Source organism: Trachemys scripta, chromosome 14 (genome assembly GCF_013100865.1).
Source record: "Trachemys scripta elegans isolate TJP31775 chromosome 14, CAS_Tse_1.0, whole genome shotgun sequence".
Lineage (NCBI taxonomy): Eukaryota > Metazoa > Chordata > Testudines > Emydidae > Trachemys > Trachemys scripta.
Window position 1 is genome coordinate 18706784 of NC_048311.1, and position 22589 is coordinate 18729372.

Here is a 22589-nt window from a genome sequence, read left to right on the forward strand (position 1 = left end):
TTTCCAGCAAAAACCCCGCAGATTTGGGCCAACCAAAATATTTCCCAAGTTTGTGCAGATTTGGGCAAATTGTTTTGGTTGAGGAAAAACCCAAAAAGGAAAAATCTGAACACATGGAAACATTTTGTTTCATGTTTTTTGACGTTTTCAAAATGAAACGTTTTGACTTTTTGATTTGAATTAACCTTTAACCATATTCATTTATTTATTTGAACTTAAAGGGGAAAAATATCTCAACATCAACATGAACCGTTTCCTTTTGGGTCGAACTAAACATTTTATTCAACCCCAAACTAGTATTTTTATAAACTTTTCGATGCATTGAAAATTCTAAAAAAATTCAGTTTCCATTTTTTCTTTGAGCTTTTCAGAGCTGCCGTTGAAACAAAAAACCCATTATGGGCACATCTTTATTGTAATTTGGTCCTTTATCCCCCATTGAGGGATCAGAGCCCCATTGTTTTAATTCCTGTACACACATACCATAAAAAGATGGTCCCTGCCCCAAATTGCTTATATTATAAAGCTACAAGAAGGTGAAGTTTTTGTGCTGTTCTGGGAAATGCTCCAGTATCAGTTGGCATCATTTCTGTCTGTTTCAGCTCTTAGCAGCAGGGCCGGCTCCAGGGTTTTGGCTGCCCCAAGCAGCCAAAACAAAATAAAAAAAAAGCCGCGATCGCGATCTGTGGCAGCAATTCGGCGGGAGGTCCTTCGCTCCCAGGTGGAGTGAGGGACCGTCCGCCGAATTGCCGCCGAATACCTGGACATGCCGCCCCTCTCCGGAGCGGTCGCCCCAAGCACCTGCTTGACAAGCTGGTGTCTGGAACCGGCCCTGCTTAGCAGCATGCATGATGGGGCCTGATTATTTTCACAAAGTGAAATGAGTGGTTCAAGCACTCACCTATCCTGAATCTATTTCCGTTCCCTTCCCTAGGCCCAGACCACGGGACAGATTCAGTAAGGATTTCAGTCTGGACAATTATCTGGTCATTCATCCTGATTTCCTCAGATACATGAAAAACAGGTCAGTAGCAGGGGGTTATTTGCCATGGCGAGCGCCATCTGTCAGGCTGTCTCTGAAAGGCCGCTTGCCGGATTTCGTCGTCTTCATTCTTTCATCCCCGCCCTCTTCCTCACAACCCCAATCATACAGGGGGGTGAAATTCACCCCCATGCAGAGAGCAAACACAAGCAATGCTTATGCAGAACTTCAGTGGCATCTAGCCCTCATACTGGCCTTCTGCCAAGGGGTGGATTTCCCCCACAAGAAGCTGAGAGGTGGAGAGGGAATGACTGCAGGGCAGTTTGTTTTTCAACATACAAGAGAAAAGAGTATTGAATTTGCCCCATCAGAACAAATTAAGGCCCCAATCCTGCCAATGGATCAGTGCGTGGGTGCAGGGGTTCCACCCACAGAGTTCCTCTGAGGTCAAGTTGCAGGATAAGGGCCAAATTGTCCAGTGTCCTGCCTTTGTCAGGGGCCAGTGCTAGATATTTCAGTGGAAATCATAAACCCCCTAAAATGAACTTTCTTCCTGACCCCGCCAGCATTCTATGTCCTGAAGGATGAGGGTGAATAATTTTTTACTACTCTAACTAGTGTGATTCCCACTGCTAGTCTTTTATAATTGTCTAATCTTTTTTAGACACCTACAAAGTGATTTGCCGTGGTAATGTCCACCTGTACCAGGTTCCGTGCGTAGGGAAAAACTACTTCCTTTTCCCCCCCCCCCCCCCCGCTTTAAAACATGCCTTTCAATTCCTTTGGGTGCCCACCTGTGCTTAGATCCTGGGAAGGCAAACTGGAGCCCAAATGGACCATCCTTTATTTTGCAGACATCAGCCATAGCTCCTCTGACTCTGCTCCCTCCAAGCTAATGAGTGCAAGGGCTTTTTTGTGTCCTACCTTGTGTCTCTCATCAATGCATCATTACACAAAACACACAGGCCCCCAACAGCTTTCATTCCCCTTCTCTGAGCCTCTTCTACAACTGCTCTTTGCGTCCTACAAGTGGATGGGATCATGGGATACCTGACCAGTGCAACGCCCTGTAAATGCTATCCAGGGGACTCCCTATGCGTGTGCGCATCACACCGTCATGGATGAGACCAACGTTAGAGACCAGCCCTACAAAACCAGCATTTCTGGATGGGGCACCATTATGGCAGCCAATCAGCCATGCGTGGCAGTCCCATGTTGTTTTCAGAGGTGGTACTTCCTGATGGGACTCCATGCATCATGGAGCTATTCATTCACCCAATCTTCAGGACAAACACCCCACCCCTCTGTGCAGGGGAAGGAGGGTGAGTCCTGTTAGGCACCTGGGGGAGTAATTCTGAGCTGTGTAGAAGCACAGAGTGAGCCCAGGGTCAGGATGAGTCAAGACGTTGGAGTGTACAGCGGCAGATTAGTCACAGGGCCCCATGCTCAGGGGCACTGGCCAACTGGGGGCCCCCAGAAAAAATCCAGCCTCCGGACGGGTGGGGAAGCCCCTGCACCCCAACCCTGCTCCCCAGCAGAAGCCGTGGGATGCGGGAAGACCCAGCGCACCCCCCCCCCCCGCAACCCCATCCCTGTCAGAAGCCGCGGGGCGGCAGGGAAAGACCCAGCACTGCCCCTGACCTTGTCCCTGGCAGAAGCCACAGGGCGGCAGGGGAAGTTCCTGTGTCCGACCCACACTCCAGCAGAAGCGCCGAGCAGGTGGGGCAGGAGAAGCCCCAGGGCCCCGACCCTGGTCCCCTGCAGAAGCACGGGGAGTGGCAGGGGAAGCCCCAGCACTCGGATCCCCGCTGCGGCCCTGGAATTGGAGGAGCTCTCACTCTCCCTGCTGCGGCCCTGGTGTGGCACAGGGACAGAGCTTCTCTAGTCTTGGGGCCACAGTGGAGATGGGGGTAAAAAGGAGCAAACGGGTTGGGGGCCACAGTGGGGGAGGCAGAAAGACCCTGGGTGGGACAGGGACGGGGCACGGGGGAAGAGGCACAAAGGGGTGGGGGCCAGGGGCAGGGCTTCAGGCAGAATGGGGGCGGGACTGTAGGCGGAAGGGGTGTGGAGGGGGCCACCCACTTACTCTGCCCCAGGGCCCTAGGAAACCAAATCTGCATCTGGGAGTGTAGCATCTCAGAGGGGTGGAGGTGCATGTGGGTGATAGAGACCCCCCAATTTTCTAGCTGTCTGGCCTGATTTTGTGCTTGGACCAAATCAGTGCTTAATTTGCAATGAAAGAGGTTCTGGGGCTCAAGCAATTTTTTTACTTTCATAACTGACGCGGCAAGCTCAGAGGTGCCGGGGCTATGAACTGCCAAGCCCCCAGAGGTACTGGAGCTATGAACTGCCAAGCCTAGAGGTGCCAAGGCTCAGCCCTGGCAAGCCCTGGCACAAATTAAGCACCGGACCAAACCCGAATCAAAGGTTGGCTGACCCTTATCTCAATGTTGAAATGCCCAACGTACTGTGGGAAGCACGAGGCTTCAGAATGTGTGCATCATGCATCAGATACATGGGGATGGACGGGCTGCCCCACAATCAAGCCATCACACCTGGAGACCATGCTCCTCCTTCTTATGTCCTGCTGCAGGTTTCTAAGATCCCAAAGTCTGGATAAGTCCTACTGGGCAATGTACAGACCCACCACAGGGGCCTTCTTACTGCTGACTGCCCTCCATCTCTGTGACCGGGTAAGGACTCCATGGGGCTGCTGATCCCACCACACTGCCTGGGATGGGCAAAAGGCAGTGTCCCGTAGCCCCTAGCTAGTGAGAGGGAGCATGTTTGGGGGATTGAGCACGGGGCTAGTAGCCAGGAACTCTGTTCTAATCCAGCTCTGCCACCGAATTCCTCTCTGGGCTTGGGTGAGTCATTTAGGGCCTGATTTTCAAAAGCACTGAGCACTTGCAGCTCCTGTGGGCTTCCTTTGGAGTTGTGAGTGCTCAGCACTAAGGAAAATCAGGGGCCCTTAACTTTGCCATTTCCCCATCTGGAAAATGGGTATTATGGGTATCCATAAACAATGGGAGTTTGGACTCAGTGAAAACTCACAATGGGGCCTAATAATAACAATGTATGGGATAGGTGCTTCTTGCAAAACGTAAATCTTCAAGGAGTAAAATCCTAGGTTTGACAGACAGGTCTAAGTCTCCTGATTATATTGTCTCAGGAAGAGCATATTCCTGGCAGACTCATGGGAAGGGCACTCAGCCTCTGGGTATGCAGGAGGAGGGGGGAAGGAATGGGATGAAGAGGCCTGGTACAAGTTATGCATCAGCACCTGTGTTGGCCAGTTGGAACTACAGTGCAGACTGACCTGGGGCAGACAGTCTAAGTGTCCCAGTGACTTGGGGATAAGACAAATGGCAAAAACGCCCCTGCGGGTTAAGAAGACCTGACCTGGTCCTCCTCTTGTGTGGCTGGGAGTATAATTCCCCTGACTTCCAAGGAGTTGGTGTGAAAGCAGAAGGACATTCTTTGGAGTGAAAGTTCCTAGCTCGGTCTGGCTAGAATCCTACATATAGCAATGTGGGAGGCAAAAGGCCCCTTGCCCCAGCTGCAGGGACCCCAGACTCACCTTTCCATTTGGAAGCAGCTCCCCTCTGTGATAGCCATGCCCATTCAGCTCTCTTTCCCTGCCACCCCTCCAGCCCTTGACTTCCCCATTTCTGAAGCCCTCTAACCCACTGGACCCTTCTGGTTTTTCCAGGTGAGTGCCTATGGCTTCATCACAGATGGCTACCAGAAGTATTCGGATCACTATTATGACAAGGAGCGGAAACGTCTGATCTTCTACACCAATCACGACTTCGATCTGGAGCGAAGGGTGTGGAAAAAACTGCACGATGCAAATGTCATGAAACTCTACCAGCGATCCTGACCTGGGGCCGAAGGGACACTGGCTGGAGAGTTTGACCCTCTCTGGTAAAAGGGTCATGTGGGAAAGAAACTTGAAAGGCAGGGGTGCGTCCTGACTTCAAGTCCTCTTCTACTTATTTTCATGAAGGTACGTTAATTCTTTGGCACCAGAAATCTTCTGTCTCAGGGCATTGGTTCCAGGAATATGCACCCCATGCACCTCAGCAACAGGGCAGGAAGGAAGCACTAAGCAAACAGCATGGACCTTCCCAGCTCAGAGCGCACATGCAGCCAGTGCAGGACTGATCATTACTCTAGGGGCTACAAAAGCCATTGTAGGTTCTTTGGTTTGCAGTGCTGTCATTGGGAGAGAGGATTCCAAGCTGGAGGGATCTTGAATGATTCCATTTGGAAGCCTTCTGCTAGCAGCAGACATGTCTGTGGAGGATCTGAACTGGCATTCAGCTGGGTTTCTTGGGAGAGGTGCAGCAGTCGTTGGGGACAGGGAGTCTGCTTGGACTGCTGTGGTGAGTCCCAATTGCATGGAGCACTAGGAGTCCCATTTAACACCCCCCGCTTGAGCCCACAGACTAACCGTTGCCCTGCTCCCCACTCCTCCGCTGCAGCTCATGTGTCACCATCCGTCCCCCCGTGTAATTGGCGGTGATTGTTTTGGGGAGGGAGGTTTGTGCCTGAGCTCAATCCGAGCCGATCCAGCACTGATTGTCCCACTCTGGTTTAGCTCCTTTTTGCCTGGGTGCAATTAGAGACTGCGCCCATTAAGATGGGGCTAGTTTTTCTCCAGGCAGTTACCAATATGGTCCAAGGGTTAGTGCTCGGGATTTGGCACCAGGACTCCGGGGTTCCATTCCTGATTCTGCCACTGACTTGCCAGATGATCTCGAGTAAGTCACATATTCTCTCTGTGCCTTGGTTTATACTCAGTAAAATGGGCATAAAAAGGCTTTCTCTCTCAAGTGACTCGGGCTGGGTCAATAACTGGCTTTTTGGTTTGCTGGCCAAAAATTGTTTTGGTTCGACCTGAAACAAAAATATTTCTTTCAACAAACTGAAAAAAGTTAATTTTTTTTTTTATTTTTTAGTTCAGGTTGAAAAAATGTTCACATCAACCCAGCAATAAATATTTTGTTTCATTTTTGAGTTTAACCTTTCAAACAAATGAAGTCAAATTCTCAATGAAACATTTTGAACTGAAAAAAATCTGTTTCTGGTTTTTTGGATTTTCTTTTTGTTTGTTTTTTGCTATTTTAGACCAAAACAATCTGGTGAATTTGACATGAATTTGCGAAATGTTTCGGTTGACCTAAATCTGCAGTTTTTAACGAAGAAAAGTTTCAGCCAAAAGATTTTGCCCAGCTCTACTTACAAGGTTGACCTAGCAGAGTAGCTCTGGGAGCCCCTCTGGCAGAAGAAGCTAGAGTATAATACTCTTATCTCTAGACATTTAGGCCACATCTACATTAGCACTTATGTCAAAAAAACTTTGGTTGCTCAGAGCTGTGAAAAAGGCACCCCCCGGTGAGCAACATTGCTTTTGCACAGCGCTATGTTGGCAGGAGACACTCTTCTTCCGGGATAGCTATAGCCGGTCATTGATGCCGATGAATACTGCGTGGGGTAAGCTGATCTGTTCTCATTGCTGTCAGTTTCCCCCATCTGATTAATCATCCTCACTCGTTTGCGGCCCCGTCCTGTCCTAATGGGCGGTTAAGGTGCTCAGCACCTTGTCAGACACGCTCAGGATCTCATAGGATCAGGCACTCGCAGCAGTTAGCACCTCCCAGATATTTCAAGGCGAACAATTGTGGTAATTCCTTGCACCACCGCTCATCGCTGAGTGTCATATAGAGATGGCAAATCTGGGACCTGCTAGCACTAGACGGGGTTTGCTGCCGAACTACACAGCCGTGTTTTGCCTAGGGAGGCTTTTGCTCACTGCAACCTCAAGAGAAGCATGTTTATTTCACTCACACATACACATGCTCCAGCAAGCCCGTCCCACCCCCTTTAATGCTCTGCAGAAACTGGGATAGAGGGTGAGGGGCAGGGATGTGGAGACATTCCTATTAACATGACTCAGACATTTACGAAGGGCAGAAACCTTTCTCCCGAGTGGCAGCCAACTGCAAACCAAGGGCCTGCCCCGAAGAGCAGATGGGAGTCTTCCCACAGACCTCACTGGGCTTTGGATCCGAACCCAATTGTGAATTCAGCCTGGGTGCATGGGTGGAGTTTCTCTGGCTGCGAATGACACAACTTCCCTTTGCCAGGCCGTTCTGCAAAGCCATGGAAACGCCACCTGAGTTCTAAGGGGAGGAATTTCAGATCTGTTTGGCAACGCGAATTGTAACCATCATCTGGCCAGCTCGGACCAGTGTTGTTTTATTATTTTTATACAGGTGCTTTACAAAGGGTGACCAGATTCACACATGTCTGTTAGTCCATTTATTTACTGCTGGGAGAAAAAAACTCTGACGCTGGGGTCATCAAAACGTGTTTATGGCGGCTGGGTGTGGCCTCTGCTGCATCTCCCCACTGGAGCTGAGCTGAAACGTGCAGTGTCACCTGTTGTGAATATTTTGCACAGCCCCCAAAGCTGCTCTAAGGAGGCAATTCCCAGCAAACCAAATCTGCGCCTACCCAGACTGACCCTTTACCGGTCTGACCCAGAGCCCACTGGAGTTAATGGAAAGACTCCTATTGATTTCAATACGCTTTGGATCATGCCTTTAGCCCTTCTAGGGTATTGTGACTGGGTCCTGTTTGTCAGTAACCCCTCAGTTGTCTGGATCCATCCTGAGCGTGGGAGAAATGTACTGGCCTTGTCTACATGGGGATTGCCCACCCTCCGGCCAAGGGGTAAGTTCCACCAGTGCCAATCAAGGCTTTGCTTGTACCCCGCAGGACTTTGCCATGTGCCGATGGCAGGAATCAGGGTGTTCCCCACTGTAGAGGAGGCTGAAATAGGGCTGTGTAGGGCGCAGGTGAGGATCCTGCCAAGGATGCCAGCATACCAGTAGACCCGCAGGTCTGACTCTCCTCTCTTATACCCGGTATAGCTCCAGTGGAATTGTCCCCGATTTACGTCAGCATCAGAATCCGGCCTGACCCCGCCCCCCTCCCCTGCACAGTCACTGGGACAAGCTCATCTTCCAGTCTCAAAGGAAGCCCATTCTCATGCTGAACACGCCTGGCTTTCCCAGCCCCGCTGCCCGCCCCACTCTTCTTGGGAAGGCCCCCAGGCTTTGAGCTCTCAGGAGGGTAGCAAGGAATCATTGTTCCTTACCGGCAGCGTCTGGGCCATGCTGAATCGCTCCAGGTTGCTAGGTGACCGTCTCTGCACTGCTATTCTTCAAAGTGAATAGGGCCTTTTTATTCCCAAGAAGTTGGAAGAAGTTTCTCTGTCGCCTGCCCTTCCCCCCATCCCCTCCTCCTCTTCTCTTCCCTCCTTTCTTTTCGCTGCTGGGCTGGCAAGAGGGGATTAGGGTATGTGCGTGTGGGTACACGGGGGTGCGGCCACCAATGAGGGCCAGAAAAGCATTAGCCACAAGGCCCAGCCTGAGTCAACGGGCAATCCAGGGCACCGGACTAGGAAGGTTGCAAATGGCTGGTGCCCAGGGGCCTTTTCCACGCTGGGCCTCGAGTGCCATTTTCAGCAGGCCCCAGGCAGGAAAGCTCCCTTTTTACAGCTCACCACCTGACCCCCGTCCTCCCCAATAAGGCTCACGTCAGCCAGTGTCTCCTCGCCGTAGCTAACGTGGGGTACACTGTGGCTGTGGGAGGGAGAAGCTGGAGAAGCACGAAGGGGCCTTAGCACATGAGAGATGGACAGTGCTGGCTGGGGAAGGACATAAATTCAAGCTCCCCGTGAGCCAGCCCACAAGGCTCTGCCAATACAGGCTCCGACCTGCACTCCTCCTGATCTGGACCCCACGCAGCTCTGGCCACACAATGCAGCTCTAAGGTGACAGTCCAGTCCTGAAACCCCACACAGCTCTGCCAACGCACCCTGAATCCTCACCTGCAGTGACCCCCAGTTATTCCAGTCCTGAAACCCCACACAGCTCTGCCAACGCACCCCCGATCCTCACCTGCAGTGACCCCAGCTAGTCCAGTCCTGAAACCCCACACAGCTCTGCCAACGCACCCTGAATCCTCACCTGCAGTGACCCCCAGTTATTCCAGTCCTGAAACCCCACACAGCTCTGCCAACGCACCCCCGATCCTCACCTGCAGTGACCCCAGCTAGTCCAGTCCTGAAACCCCACACAGCTCTGCCAACGCACCCTGAATCCTCACCTGCAGTGACCCCCAGTTATTCCAGTCCTGAAACCCCACACAGCTCTGCCAACGCACCCCCGATCCTCACCTGCAGTGACCCCAGCTAGTCCAGTCCTGAAACCCCATACAGCTCTGCCAACGCACCCTGAATCCTCACCTGCAGTGACCCCCAGTTATTCCAGTCCTGAAACCCCACACAGCTCTGCCAACGCACCCCCGATCCTCACCTGCAGTGACCCCAGCTAGTCCAGTCCTGAAACCCCGCACAGCTCTGCCAACGCACCCCCGATTCTCACCTGCAGTGACCCCAGCTAGTCCAGTCCTGAAACCCCACACAGCTCTGCCAACGCACCCTGAATCCTCACCTGCAGTGACCCCCAGTTATTCCAGTCCTGAAACCCCACACAGCTCTGCCAACGCACCCCCGATCCTCACCTGCAGTGACCCCAGCTAGTCTAGTCCTGAAACCCCACACAACTCTGCCAACGCACCCCCGATCCTCACCTGCAGTGACCCCAGCTATTCCAGTCCTGAAACCCCGTACAGCTCTGCCAACGCACCCCCGATTCTCACCTGCAGTGACCCCAGCTATTCCAGTCCTGAAACCCCGTACAGCTCTGCCAACGCACCCCCCGATCCTCACCTGCAGTGACCCCAGCTAGTCTAGTCCTGAAACCCCACACAGCTCTGCCAACGCACCCCCCGATTCTCACCTGCAGTGACCCCAGCTAGTCCAGTCCTGAAACCCCACACAGCTCTGCTGAGGCATCCCACGCCTGTTCTGCAGCCCCACCTGCTACTCCAGTCCTGGGTTGTGCAGGGATGAAGCTGTGTGTCTGAGGCTAGCACCACAGGCCACTGAAGTCATGCGCCTGACCTCCTCTGAAAAAAATCACTCAGGTCAAATGCTAGAATCTGCCATCTCCTTGGAGACCATCAGCTACCCTTTCCTCAGGGCTGGAAAGGGGCAGAGTCCAGCAGGCAGGAGGAGCAGAGCTGGGGAGCAGGGTGGGAGAAGGGCAGCAGAGACTATATGAAGTGACCATTTCTCAACCACACAATAGGCCAAGCAGCACTGATTTGTCCAAACGATTCAGCGACTGGTTACAAACCCGTTTGAAAGGCTGCAGGATCCACTTGTGAATGATTCACTATGCAACAAAGAGGCTAAATTAGCAATAAATACCAAGCACGCTCCGCCATTACTCACCATGCACCCCTGCATAAAGTGAGCGTCAAACATGGCCACCAATGTGTAGGGTTACCATATTTCAACACTGAAAAAAGAGGACAGTCCACGGGGGCCCCGCCCCCAACTCCGCCCCTTCCCCGGCCGCACCCCAACTCTGCCCCTTCCCCGCCCCCATTCCAACCCCTTCCCCAAAGTCCCCACCCCAACTCCGCCCCCTCCCCTGAGCACTCCGCATTCCCCCTCCTCCCTCCCGCCCCCCGGGCTCTGGCTGCTGCTGTGCTGGGGAAGTTGCTTCTGCCCCGGGGCGCGGTACAGAGCAGCGGGAGCCGGGAAAGTTGGAGCCCGGGGAGGAGGCAGCTGCGCATTCAGATGCTGCCGCCACCTCTGTGCCCCGGCAGATCGCGGGAGTTGTAGGTTTTGCTGCAGCCACTCGCACTCGGGGTCCCCTTACCATGCCTCCCTATTTTCCCGGACATGTTCGGCTTTTTGGAAATTCCTCCCAGACGGGGATTTGAGGACCAAAAAGCCGGACATGTCCGGGAAAATCCAGATGTATGGTAACCCTACCAGTGTGAGAATGGGCAGGTTGCACTGCACACCTACACCTACTTGGCACGGCCCATATGGTAACACGGTGCCAGGCAGCCAGGGATCAGGTCCACCAGCTAGCACGTGTGGGCCAACCTGGTCTGATGTTATGCAGCATGCTGTTCTATTGTGGTGGACTGTCTAGCACAGTGCAACACAATGCGTCACGCTGTAACACAAGCTAAGGCTATGTCTACATTAGCACTTCTGTCAATAGAACATATGTCACTCAGGAGTGTGAAAAAACACCCCTCTGAGTGACGTACGTTCCACCGACAGACATGTCAGTGTGGCCAGCGCGACGTAGCTCTCGCTGCTTGTTGGGGGTGGTTTAATTATGTCGCTGGGAGTGCTCTCTGTCCCGTTGGCATAGCACGGCTACATGAGCGAGCTGCATCGGTATAGCCGTGCCACTGTAAGCTTGCTAGTGTAGACATGGCCTTACTCAGTGCAGTAGGCATGAACTCCAGTCAGAAAAACCTCATCAGGTCTGTCTCCACGCAGGGTTGACAGGGCTGAGGTAATATGGTGAGACAATCCGTGGCAGCAGCTCTCAACGGCACTGTAGTAATATTACTGATGATCCTATCAGTCAGTACTACAGTGCAATGTGATACCCCGAGATACCACACAGTACTGCACCCCACGGCCAGATAAGCCCCGTCAGTGGGTTTTTTTTTAAGATCTGGTTAGACAAACAGTTGTCAGGGATGGACGAGGTCCTGCCTCAGTGTGATGGGGGGGGGAGGGTGGAATGGACCAGAAACTAGAGCAGTGGTCCCCAACCTTTTTGTGGCCAGTAGCACATTCATGTTTTCAGAAGAGTGTGGCGGGCGCCAACAATTTTTCAAGGCTTATTTTGTATTTGTACATTAAATAATACAAAAAAAATCATATTTAATATTCCATAATATATTAATCCAGAGAGAAGCTGGACAGAAGCCACGAGGACAGAGAACATCGGTGCCCGCAGCCCTGGAGTTCTCTGTCACCAGCAGGCGCGGGGCCACGGCTTCTCTCCCCTGCTGGGCACTAGGCAGGCCCCCCGCCTGCCAAGGACCGAGAACACCGGCGCCCGCAGCCTGCAGCCCCGGAGTTCTCTTTCCCCGGCAGGTGCGGGGCCGCAGCGTCTCTCCCATGCTGGGCACTAGGCAGGCCCCGCGCCTGCCGGGAACAGAGAACACTGCGCCCGCAGCCTGAGTTCTCTGTCCCCGTCAGGCACGGGGCTGCGGCTTCTCTCCCCTGCTGGGCACTAGGCAGGCACACATAAATGCCCCAGCGGGTGCCATGGCGCCCGCGGGCACCACATTGGGGACCACTGAGCTAGAGGACCTCATGCGTTCCCATCCAGCCCTACATGTCCATGATTCTATGGTAGTACACTGCAGCACCAGGCAATGCAACAGCACTGTGCAATGGAAGCACCTCTTTATGAGTGTCCAGAGTGCATGTTTTAGGTTCAGTTCAGAGGCTCCTCCTCATATGCCCAGGGAATTAACAGCCTGTAACTATTCCCTGCACCAGTCAGATCCCAGTGCAGATTTCTGTAGGCTCCCCTGCTGCAGGAGACCAGTGACTCCCACTGATGTCAAGAGCAGTTACTCACATTCTGGGGGAGGGGGCTGAAGGACCTTGGATTTTGTCTCTTGCGGGAATTGACTTGCATCACTCACTAGCAGAGATACAAGAGTCCAGAGCCATCTTTTCTCTCAACAACACATGCTCTCCCAGGGCACTGTATAATGCTACTCTGTATCAGGAGGAAGGGCTATCAGCACTGAAAATCTCCCTCCATCGACCCAGCCTGCTAGTGCCCTTTCGGAATTTGTAACACTGAAGAGGCCAAATGAGTTTGCCTTATTCCCTGGGTTTTAAAGCTGGGATTTTAGTTTGGAGACCCGGTTCCCATGCAATCCAACGGGAAGTGAGTGTGTGAAAAATATCACAGCCTGAGTGTCTTCCCTAAAGAGGAAATTCAACCAACTCAACACAGTGATGCCAACTCTCATTGATGAAGAACTCTCAAAGAATAAAAGGAAATTGCCCAAAATGAGAACATAAGGCCTGATCCCCAGCAGCTGGTATTGTTGTAGGAGCACCAGTGGTCTGTATGCTATGTATAACCTGTATGCTCAAAAGGTCTGTTACACTTTCCCCCCCACACACACACCTTTTGTCTCCTCTCCCTCTCTGAATACCTGTGAAGTGGCTTTCCCTCTCCCCATCCCTCCTGGAATGCTTGTGGGATGAATGGGCTGCTTGAACAGATGGAAGATCAGAAGAGCTCCCAGGTAGACAAGGTGTCTGGGACTCTAATTAGGCAGCGCTCACACACCCAATGCATGGACACTGCATTGACACTGCCGGAGGTGGAGTGTGACCAACCAGACGTGGCCAAGTCATCTCCAGTCGAAGCAAGATTGTACCTCCCGCGAAGGCCCTTCGCCCGGACCGCCTGGCCAGTGGTTCGCCGTGTTGCAGTCCATCATGCTTCGGGAAGACTTACCTTTATTGCACCATCCATCGCTGTGCTGTGGGACACTTACCTTGAAGAATCCTGACATCTCCAATGCCATGCCTGTCCTGGGAGCGTGAGTATGCAAGTGTGAGTGTGACCTGCCCCCACCCCCCCTTTGAGCTTAGCTATCAGTATAATAAAAGTGTTGCTTTCTGCCAAACTCTGGTGGGTCATTAGTCCTCCCTAAGCTTACTAGCTGGCCCAGTTTTGGATAACACGTGTCACTGGGCACAGCCCCACTGACATCACAGGGCCAGACCCCCAGCCGATGTCACCGGGCACGGCCTCACTGACATCACAGGGCCAGACGCCCAGCTGGTGTCACCGGGCACGGCCCCACTGACATCACAGGGCCAGACCCCCAGCCGGTGTCACCGGGCACGGCCCCACTGACATCACAGGGCCAGACGCCCAGCCGGTGTCACTAGGCACGGCCCCACTGACATCACAGGGCCAGCCCCAAACCTCCTCCCCCTGCTGGCAATCCCTGGGGTGGTCGGCGGAGCATGTTGTCCACGTGCACACAGATCCTCGAGGTTAGACAAGGCCATCCCATTACCGTCCCCAAGGAGCCATTCCGTCACATTTCCACACAGAGCAGTGTCGGTGTGTGTACAGTGCCCTCTTCCCAGCCCTACCTGCCAGCCTCCTTTACGAGACACAGGGCATGGACCGCACAGGGGAGGAAACAATGGAACCGATGTGGGAGCTGGCCGCAGCCAGGACTTCTGTTCCACAGGAAATTCTGACAGTTCAAAAAGGTTTTGTTCTAAATTGCAGTGAAAACCAGAAAAGGTGAAATTTCCAGTGACAGCACACGGGATCTGTGGGGGGTGGGACAGGGGGAGGATGGGAACCAGGGCAGGGCCCAGCTGTTTGGTCTATGTTTATCCAGCACCTAACGCAGTGGGGCCCTGGGCCAGTTGTAGGGCTCCAAGGTTCTGCTGCAACACACACCACAAATAATTAATACATGTTAAATAATATTTAGTATGTGCATTGCACCAGGCACTGTACAAACACAGGACAGGCAGATGGTCCCTGCCCCAAAGAGCTTCCAATCCAAATGGTCTATGTCTAATATTTTAGTGCTAGCTCAGGAGACCAGGCATCCAGGATTCCTGGGTTCAGTTCCCAGCTGTACCGCTCACTTGCTGTGTGACCTTGGCTTAAGCCTCTGTGCCTTCTGTAAAATGGGAGCTTCATACCTAGCTAGCTAACCGGGCTGTAACTATGCATCTACCACTCTGAAGTTCCACATACTGGGCAAAATTAATCTCTAGAATAAATCCACTGGGGATTAATTTGGCTCACTGAGTTAATACCCTCCTGAAAATGCCTCTATGGGGTATGAAGGGCAGGTAACAATGGGAGTTGGGGCAGGTGACATGAGCTATTTTTGCACCTGAGACGCACAACAGGTTGCAAGCCCACTGTGGAAATCCCCATCCTCTGCTGCAGAACCACCCAGGGCCTGGACTGCTAAACTCCCAGAGAGGACGGATGGCCTGGTGGTTAGGGCTCTAACCTGGGGCATGAGAGACCTACGTTCGATGCCCTGCTCTGCCACGGACTTCCTGTGTGACCTTGGGCAAGTCACTTAGCCCCCCTGTGCCTCAGTTCCCCACCAGTGCTGTTAATAGAGAGGAACAGCCCTGCGCTCCCCCACAGAGGTGCTGTGAGGATAAATACCCCAGAGGTTGGGAGGTGCTCAGATACCACGGCAATAGAGGCCTTAGACAGATAAGCTCCCTCTGTGTCCTGGCCCTGAGACGTCCCATTGCACTATGGCTGCCAGAGAAAGCTGCTTTCTGCTGTCGGGCGGGTATCACTGCACTTGGGAAGACAAGAGCCTATTGTAGGCAGCAGCTTTGGAGGAGGCCCTTGGTTGGTTCCCGGTGGGGGCTAGGTCAGTGCTGAAAGCTCCCTGCTGCCATGCACTAAAACCTGGCTAGGAAAGTGAAGACCCCCACTGCTCTGCCATGCCTAGTGGGCAGCCCTGGCTTTGCGCCTGCCCCTTGGCATGGGTGCCACGCAAACCACAGTGCACAGCCTTCTACTCCCTGCTGGCAGCATTTCTCACAGCCACGGGGAAGAATCTGCATTCCTCCCTGTCAGGCTTTTAAATAGCACCCTGCTGTCTCTTGCTCGCCGAGGTGTTAGCATTCGTCCCAGGCCATGGGCTGCCAACCCACAGGGAATCGGGTGGGAGGGAGAGGCACGTGTCCAAAGCTGTTCCAGGTCTAGTTCGCAGAATTAAAGACACATGTCCAGGGGGGATGTGGTGGGGGAGGCTGAGGCAGCATGGAATAGGACATATCTGCTGGGGGGCGGGGGGAGAGGGTTGGGTTGGGAGGATTGGGGTGAAACCAACCAGCCAGCACACTCAGTTCCAGCTGTGCTGCACTCCCCACCCCCAGGTGGTGCTGAGCCAGTATTCCCAGCCCCTCTTGGGCCAGGAGCAAAGCGCCTCGTGGGGGTCAAGGGCAACTACCGTTGGAAGCAGTGAGCAGGGCAGATGGGCTCCATAAAAGAGCCCTGTCATGTCCTCCTGAGTCCTTGCTGTGACCTGGGGCCAGAGCAGGGATCCCCCAGTGGATCTATCGCTCTGCAGTGCAGGTCAGCCAAGACGCTGTTGATGGAGACATCCCGAGCCTCCTGCCCTCTAGGGCACAGACCATCTCTTCCCTGATGTCTCTGCCTGAGGGGTGGCCCTGGGGCTGTGTTATAGTAATTCCTCATTGTGCCCAGTAGCATCTGGGATGGGAGTGTTTGGAGGGATTCTCTGGGCAGCCTGTGACACAAGCCAACAAAAGACAGGAAATTCAGCATTAAGACCCCCAGCTGCCCACTATCCTTAACCCCCCATGGCTCTGTGAGCATTTCACACCGGTTTGAGCTAAGGGCACAGCATATGTACATGTAGTTTGACACAGTTGTTAACCACTTGTGTGCTGCCAAGCACAGTAGGGATGCAGGAGCCTCATGCAGGTGCCCCCATATCTCCTGGACACCATGCATCTCTGGAACGTCTGTGCTTCAGAACAACATCACCGCAGCCCACTACTGCCCAGCAGTTCCTGGATAATTCAGCAGGGAAAGGGTTAATGGATGTTTCTTACCCAAATGTCCCAGAGACACGAACCACCTAGGAAGCAAAAAAGCCCCAACAACCTCTATTTAACTAACAAGGCTGGGATGTTCAGTCTAAGGGGTGAGGTGCCCAAACCCCACTGAAATTCAATGGAAATTAGACACCCAGGAGAGAGGAAGGATGTTCCAGTGGTGGGGGCCCTAGCCTAGGCGCCAGAAGATCTGGGTTCCAGTTCCTCCTCTGCCACAGACTTGGTGTGCGATGTTGGGCAAGACACACAGACTCTCTGGGCCTGAGTGCCCTACCCTCCCTCACATGGGTGTAGAGGACAAATGGACTGAGAGATGCTCAGATGCTATGGTAATGGGTGCTATTAGCAGACTCTCAGACAGAAATTCCATAGGCTCCAGCCTCCTCACAAAGAGCTACCTCCATTGAGGTCCGTTGCCTTGCCTCAGGCCTTGTGCACCGGAAGTGTCAATTGTATCTAACAATCCGCTGGGGCTGTTTTGAAGTGAATAACATTCTCTGTGTGACAGCCATACTACAAAACACCTTTGAATCATGGGCTCTGACACTGGCTGAACAGTCAGAGAGAGAAAACATTCCTAGTACAGCTGGTGCACTCAGTATATGATCATAGGATTAACTAAGCCTCCCAACCCCTCAGCGTGGTAGGGTAATATTAGCTTCATTTGATAGATAGGGAAACTAAGGCAGAAATGTTAAATGACTTTACCAAGAAGTCAGTATAAGACCCAGGACTAGCTTAGGACTTCCCAGCCCCGGGTCTACACTACCGGACCAGCCCTCTTCTTTAGGTGTGGAGGGTGTTTTGTCTAGACTGGAGGTCAGACGGAAGATTAGAAGCCGGGGGTCAGGACTCCTGGGTTCTATTCCCATTCTGCCACTGACTCACCAGGTTTACTGCTCCAAGCCTTTTTCTCCATCTATAACATGGGATAATATAAATATACCTACCCCTCAGGAGGGGTTTTTCATTAATGCCATTATGGTATTTTGAGATCTTCAGATGAAAGTCACTGTTGAAATGCAAAGTATTATTATTGCTCTTATGCTTTTAATGCAGCCTGTGAGCAGTCCAGCACTGTCCTGAGCATCTCAGATCTCGCATATTAGGTCTTGCTCCCCTTTATGTCCACTGTCACCATAATAGTGTCACTTGGGACTAACGATCTTCATGCTCAATATGTCCCTGAATCCATAATGTCTGGTCACTTCGGCAAAAAACCAGCCTAGAAAGTTGGGGAACCAACCCAAACACAGCCTTGATGTTTCATCCAGCCCAAAGGCCAGCAATCAGTTCAGGTCCTTGGAACATATGAGAGCTCTTATTAGCAATCAGCATTTTATGTGTGCGGATGACTGCCAGATTTCTGTGACCCATCATCATCTCCTTCATTATTATTCCTATTGCAGTAGCACCGAAAGCCCCAGCTGAGATGGAATGGAGCCCTGGAATCCACTCCCTACCAACTAGCCTTCAGTTCCGGCTGGCATTTTGCAGGCTGCTCCTTCCCATAAATGCATGCCCCTTTTCCGGTGGGTGAGCTGGCAAGGGGCTGTTAGACACATCTTCTCTCTGTGCTCCTCATGTTTGCTATTGAGGGGCCTTGCATAAGCCTCCTGAGACATCTGCTATCGAATCTGTCAGTATGCTGCAGCATTGCCTTCATGAGCACCATATGCTCTGCTTTCTACAGCAAGGTTGACAGAACACAAGCTTCATCGCTCCAGATTTTGATCTGGAGGGAGATTTCCTTAGGCCAAATTTTCTGCAGTTGGCTGAATGCACCTTTGGCCTCTGCTGAACAAACTGGGTCTATACACAGTCCTCTGTGTGATCTATGGAGATCGCCTTCCCCCAGCATGATGGCACTTCACAGTGCAGAGCGTGACTTCAGAGCTTTTCAGCAGCAATTTGCTACCAACAGCCATAAGATGCAAAATGTTCTTGTTTTTCTCTCTCTAGCAATGTCACTAGCTTTGTTTCCAATAAAAAGTCATGGATAAAAATGAGACTCTCTATTTTTATCTTGATTTTTTCTTCTTGGATTTATTTTTATGTGGCAACTTCAGTATTAAGAGACTAGTGCTCAAAATTTTACACTTATTCAGCTTCTAGATCGACATCACTTAATTTCTGGACACTGGCTAAATGCATCCTAGCCCAAAAGAAGTAGTAATCCAGAGGAAAAACAGTGAGTATTGTTTTTACCCAAGGCTATGTCATTTCCTAGATCTAAAGTCCTAATAAAGTACACACAATTACTTGGAATAGTCTGCAGAAACCAAGCGCTGTTAACAAACAGGGAGCTGCCAGATTGACAATCTGACGAGAGCCAGTAGGGCTCAGGGAATAAATCTCCCATTTGCAGACACCTGAAAACTGGGGGTTCCAAACTGCTTCAAGGTACATTGTAATTGTTTAAAAATGTAACAGTCTCCAATATTCAATTAACCCAAACTTATTTTCAAAGAATATCAGGATTTACTGTGCAACAATTTAGAATCGCCCTCTTCCTGTGCATTCAAGTGGGAGCTGGAGTCCGTGACCCCTGCTCCACTTTTCCAGCCTGGAGCGCCTGCCGGGAAGTATCAGTAAAATGATACTATTCACTGAGAGAACTGATCACAGTTATGGGGATCATGAAAGGCAGTCAGGGATTGCTAGAAACTCTATCAAAAATGTACTTCTTATACGACGGGCCTGATTCTCCTGTCACACCTGCTTTATACTCATGTAACTCCATTGGCTCTGATTTATTCTTGCATAACGGAAAGGAGAATCAGATCATATTTCTATCTAGAAAATATATAATTAACTATGCAAGGTATTCTTTAATCCCTGTAATTTTCCTTCACGTTTCAGAGTGATGCATTCTGCCTTCAATGGTTTGCTGCTTTCTCGTTGCTCTGTATGAACTCTCTCTCATAAATTCAAAAACATTAGCAAACTCAAGCTCTACATAACTTCATCCGCCCCCATTACAATTTTACATTCAAACAACAAACACCTTGTCCAAACCATGGGACCAGCCATGGGTGCTAGGATGGCTCCCCCACATGCCAACTTCTTCATAGGCCCCCCTGAAGAAGAATTTCTGGACAAATGCACAACGAAACAAATGATATACCTGAGATACACTGATGATATTTTCATCCTCTGGACAGATGACTTCAACTCCCTCATAAATTTCCACCACAACTTAAACAACCACCACTCATCCATTTAACTCTCTCTGGAAAACTCCCAAACTAGCATCAACTTCCTGGACACCATAATCAGCTTCAACAAAGGAACCCTACAGACAATGATATTAATGGATGCAGTAACCACCCTAAACACACCAAGAAATCTGTTATCTACAGCCAGGCACTCAGATACTACAGAATATGCTCCGAGGAGAAAGTGTGGGATATACACCTTAGTGCACTCAAAAGTGCCTTCACCAAACAAGGACACTCCACCAGAGGAGTACATCACATCATGGAACAGGCCACCCAAATACCCCAAGAGAACCTGCTTCAATACAGAAATAAAACCCCATCTGACCTCAGCCCTACTTGTCACCTACCACACTGAACCCATATGGAGTATTATCAAACAACTACAGCCCATACTCAATGGGTACCCCATCCTGAAAGAAATCTTTCCTGAACCCCCTCTTATGGCCTTCAAATAACCCCCCAATCTTATCATCAGAAGCAGTCTCCCCACAGACCAGGACACACCAACTCAAAGCAGCACCAGACTCTGCCAGAACAACAGATGCAAAACCTGCAGACATCTCCACTGTTACAATGATCAACACCCCCCACAGCATATCTTACAAGATCCCTCATCCCCAGGTCCTATACCTGCCTCTCACAACATGGGGTGTACCTTTTCCAGTGCACTAAATGCCCCAATAACAACTGTGTAGGTGAAACAAGACAATCACAACACTTTCAAATGAACTCCCAGAGGAAAATGATAGAAGACAAAAACACCCTGTCACATGTTTTTTCACAAAGCAATCTCTGTATCTCCCCTGTTACACCTCTTCCTCAAAGGAAACCTGCACAACTCTTTCAAAAGATCAGCCTGGGTGTAGGCACCAACTTCCCCTCTAGCTGGGGGGTGCTCGACCCTTGCTTCACCTCAGGCCCCGCCCCCACCCCACCCCTTCCTCCAAGCCCCGCCCCTGTCCTGCCTCTTCCCGTCTCCTTCCCCGAGCGCGCCCCATCCCCGCTCCTCCCCCTTCCTCCCAGAGCTTCCTACAAGCCATGAAACAGCAGTTCCTGTTTGCGGGGGCTGGGGGAGCAAGAAGGTTGCTGGGAGGGAGGGGGCGGAGTTGGTCAACAGGCCTTGGGCAGGTGAGAGGCGGTGGGGGGCAGGGGGAGCTTGGCTGCCAGTGGGTGCTTAGCACCCGCTAATTTTTCTTTGTGGGTGCTGGAACCTATGAGCCTGGGAGCTTAAATCCATAACTTTGCTAGACACTAAAAATCATGGTTTTAAAAACACTGGATTTATGGTTTATTACAACAATCTGTAATCCACTAACTCCTTTTGTCCTATGACTACAGGGGTGTTAAGGGGCCACTTCACCTCAAATGGTCCCTTAGAATACAGTATGTGCTAAAAGAACAGGAGTACTTGTGGCACCTTAGACACTAACAAATTTATTAGAGCATAAGCTTCCGTGGGCTACTGCCCACTTCTTCGGATGCATATAGAGCCACTCTATATGGACAGTAGCCCACGAAAGCTTATGCTCTCATAAATTTGTTAGTGTCTAAGGTGCCATAAGTACTCCTGTTCTTTTTGCGGATACAGACTAACGGCTGCTACTCTGAAACCTGTCAGTATGTGCTAACTACTTTAAACAATCTGTTCAATCTTGTATTTCTCTGTGATGCTCTTAGGGCTTGTCAACACTTACAATGCTGCACCGGTGCAGCTGTAGTGCTTAGTGAAGACGCTACCTGTGCCAATGGGAGAACTTCTCCTGTCGGTGTAGGTACGCCACCTCCTTGAGAGGCGGTAGCTATGTCTGCAGGAGAAGCCCCTGATCGACATAGTGCTGTCTACACTGGGGGTTAGGCTGGTCTAACTATGTCGCTCAAGGGTGTGGATTTTCTGCACTCCTTCTTCTTAGCATATGTGCAACAGCCTGAGCTGGCACGTCACCGGGATTCATCACTGAATTTGGTCTGCTTCTCCAGACCAGCTCGGCCCGGCTACTGATGGGGAGTGTGATGTGAACGCTTACCAACATAAGTCTGCAGTGTAGACCAGGGCTTAGTACCTTCCCCAAACCAGAAGACGAGCTCTGTGTAGCTCCAAAGCTTCTCTCTCACCAACAGAAATCGGTCCAAGAAAAGATCTTACCTCACCCACCTTGTCTCTCTCTGTCTATGTCTACACTAGAAACACCCCTGAGCGCCATAAGGTTTGCTGACATAAGTGGTAGTGTAGACATGGCCTTAATGTACACAAGGCAACTACGCAGAGGCAGCCTTGCTGGTCTTGTGGCCAAGCTAGGAACTGTATCTGAGGTCGTGTCCATTGTTTATTTCGGGGGGAGGGGGTGTTTTTACAGGTCAGTATTTGTGGAACAGGTGTGTCAGCCTGGGTATGTGACACTGTGCGCCTCCCTGGTCCTGCGGGCCAGATTCTGAGCTCACTGACCCCAGCGCCCACTTCCAAGGATTGGCTAGCAGAGCTGGGGGCCTCGGAGTTACTGGGTGTCCCAGAGATCCGGCTGGCCCTGGGCCTGGGCACGCTGGCCACTGCGCGTGGGCCTGTGCCCGAGAGTGCAAACCTGTTGTGCGTTGGCGCAGGGGCCGGTTCGAGCGGCTGCTGGATTTGCTGCAGAGTTGTAAGAAGCAGGGGAGGGGGAACCGAAAATGGCATCTCCCTCCCGGAGGAACCACTGAACGCCTGGCTCCCAGTTCAAAGCGCTTTCATCGCTCAGCGAGGACCCCGCCCGCCCGCGCTGTGCCGCCTCCCCCGCCGGAGGGACCCCGAGAGCGGCAGGGCAGGAGG

The 22589-nt window shown here is 51.7% G+C and overlaps 1 protein-coding gene across 2 annotated transcripts in view; it reads left to right on the top strand.

Annotated features, from left to right (window-relative positions):
• The window catches only part of ST6GALNAC1 (ST6 N-acetylgalactosaminide alpha-2,6-sialyltransferase 1), a 28232-nt gene extending 20868 nt beyond the window's left edge, over positions 1 to 7364 (top strand). Inside the window, exons 7-9 of one of the 2 annotated variants that reach the window (XM_034790502.1) lie at positions 935 to 1024; positions 3576 to 3675; positions 4695 to 7364. In XM_034790502.1, the coding sequence (XP_034646393.1) occupies positions 935 to 1024; positions 3576 to 3675; positions 4695 to 4865 (361 nt within the window). In that variant the 3' untranslated portion in view covers positions 4866 to 7364. Of the gene's footprint in view, positions 1 to 934; positions 1428 to 3575; positions 3676 to 4694 lie in introns of those variants that run through there. The other variant, XM_034790501.1, reaches the window with a different exon arrangement.
• The last annotated feature ends 15225 nt before the right edge of the window (positions 7365 to 22589 follow it).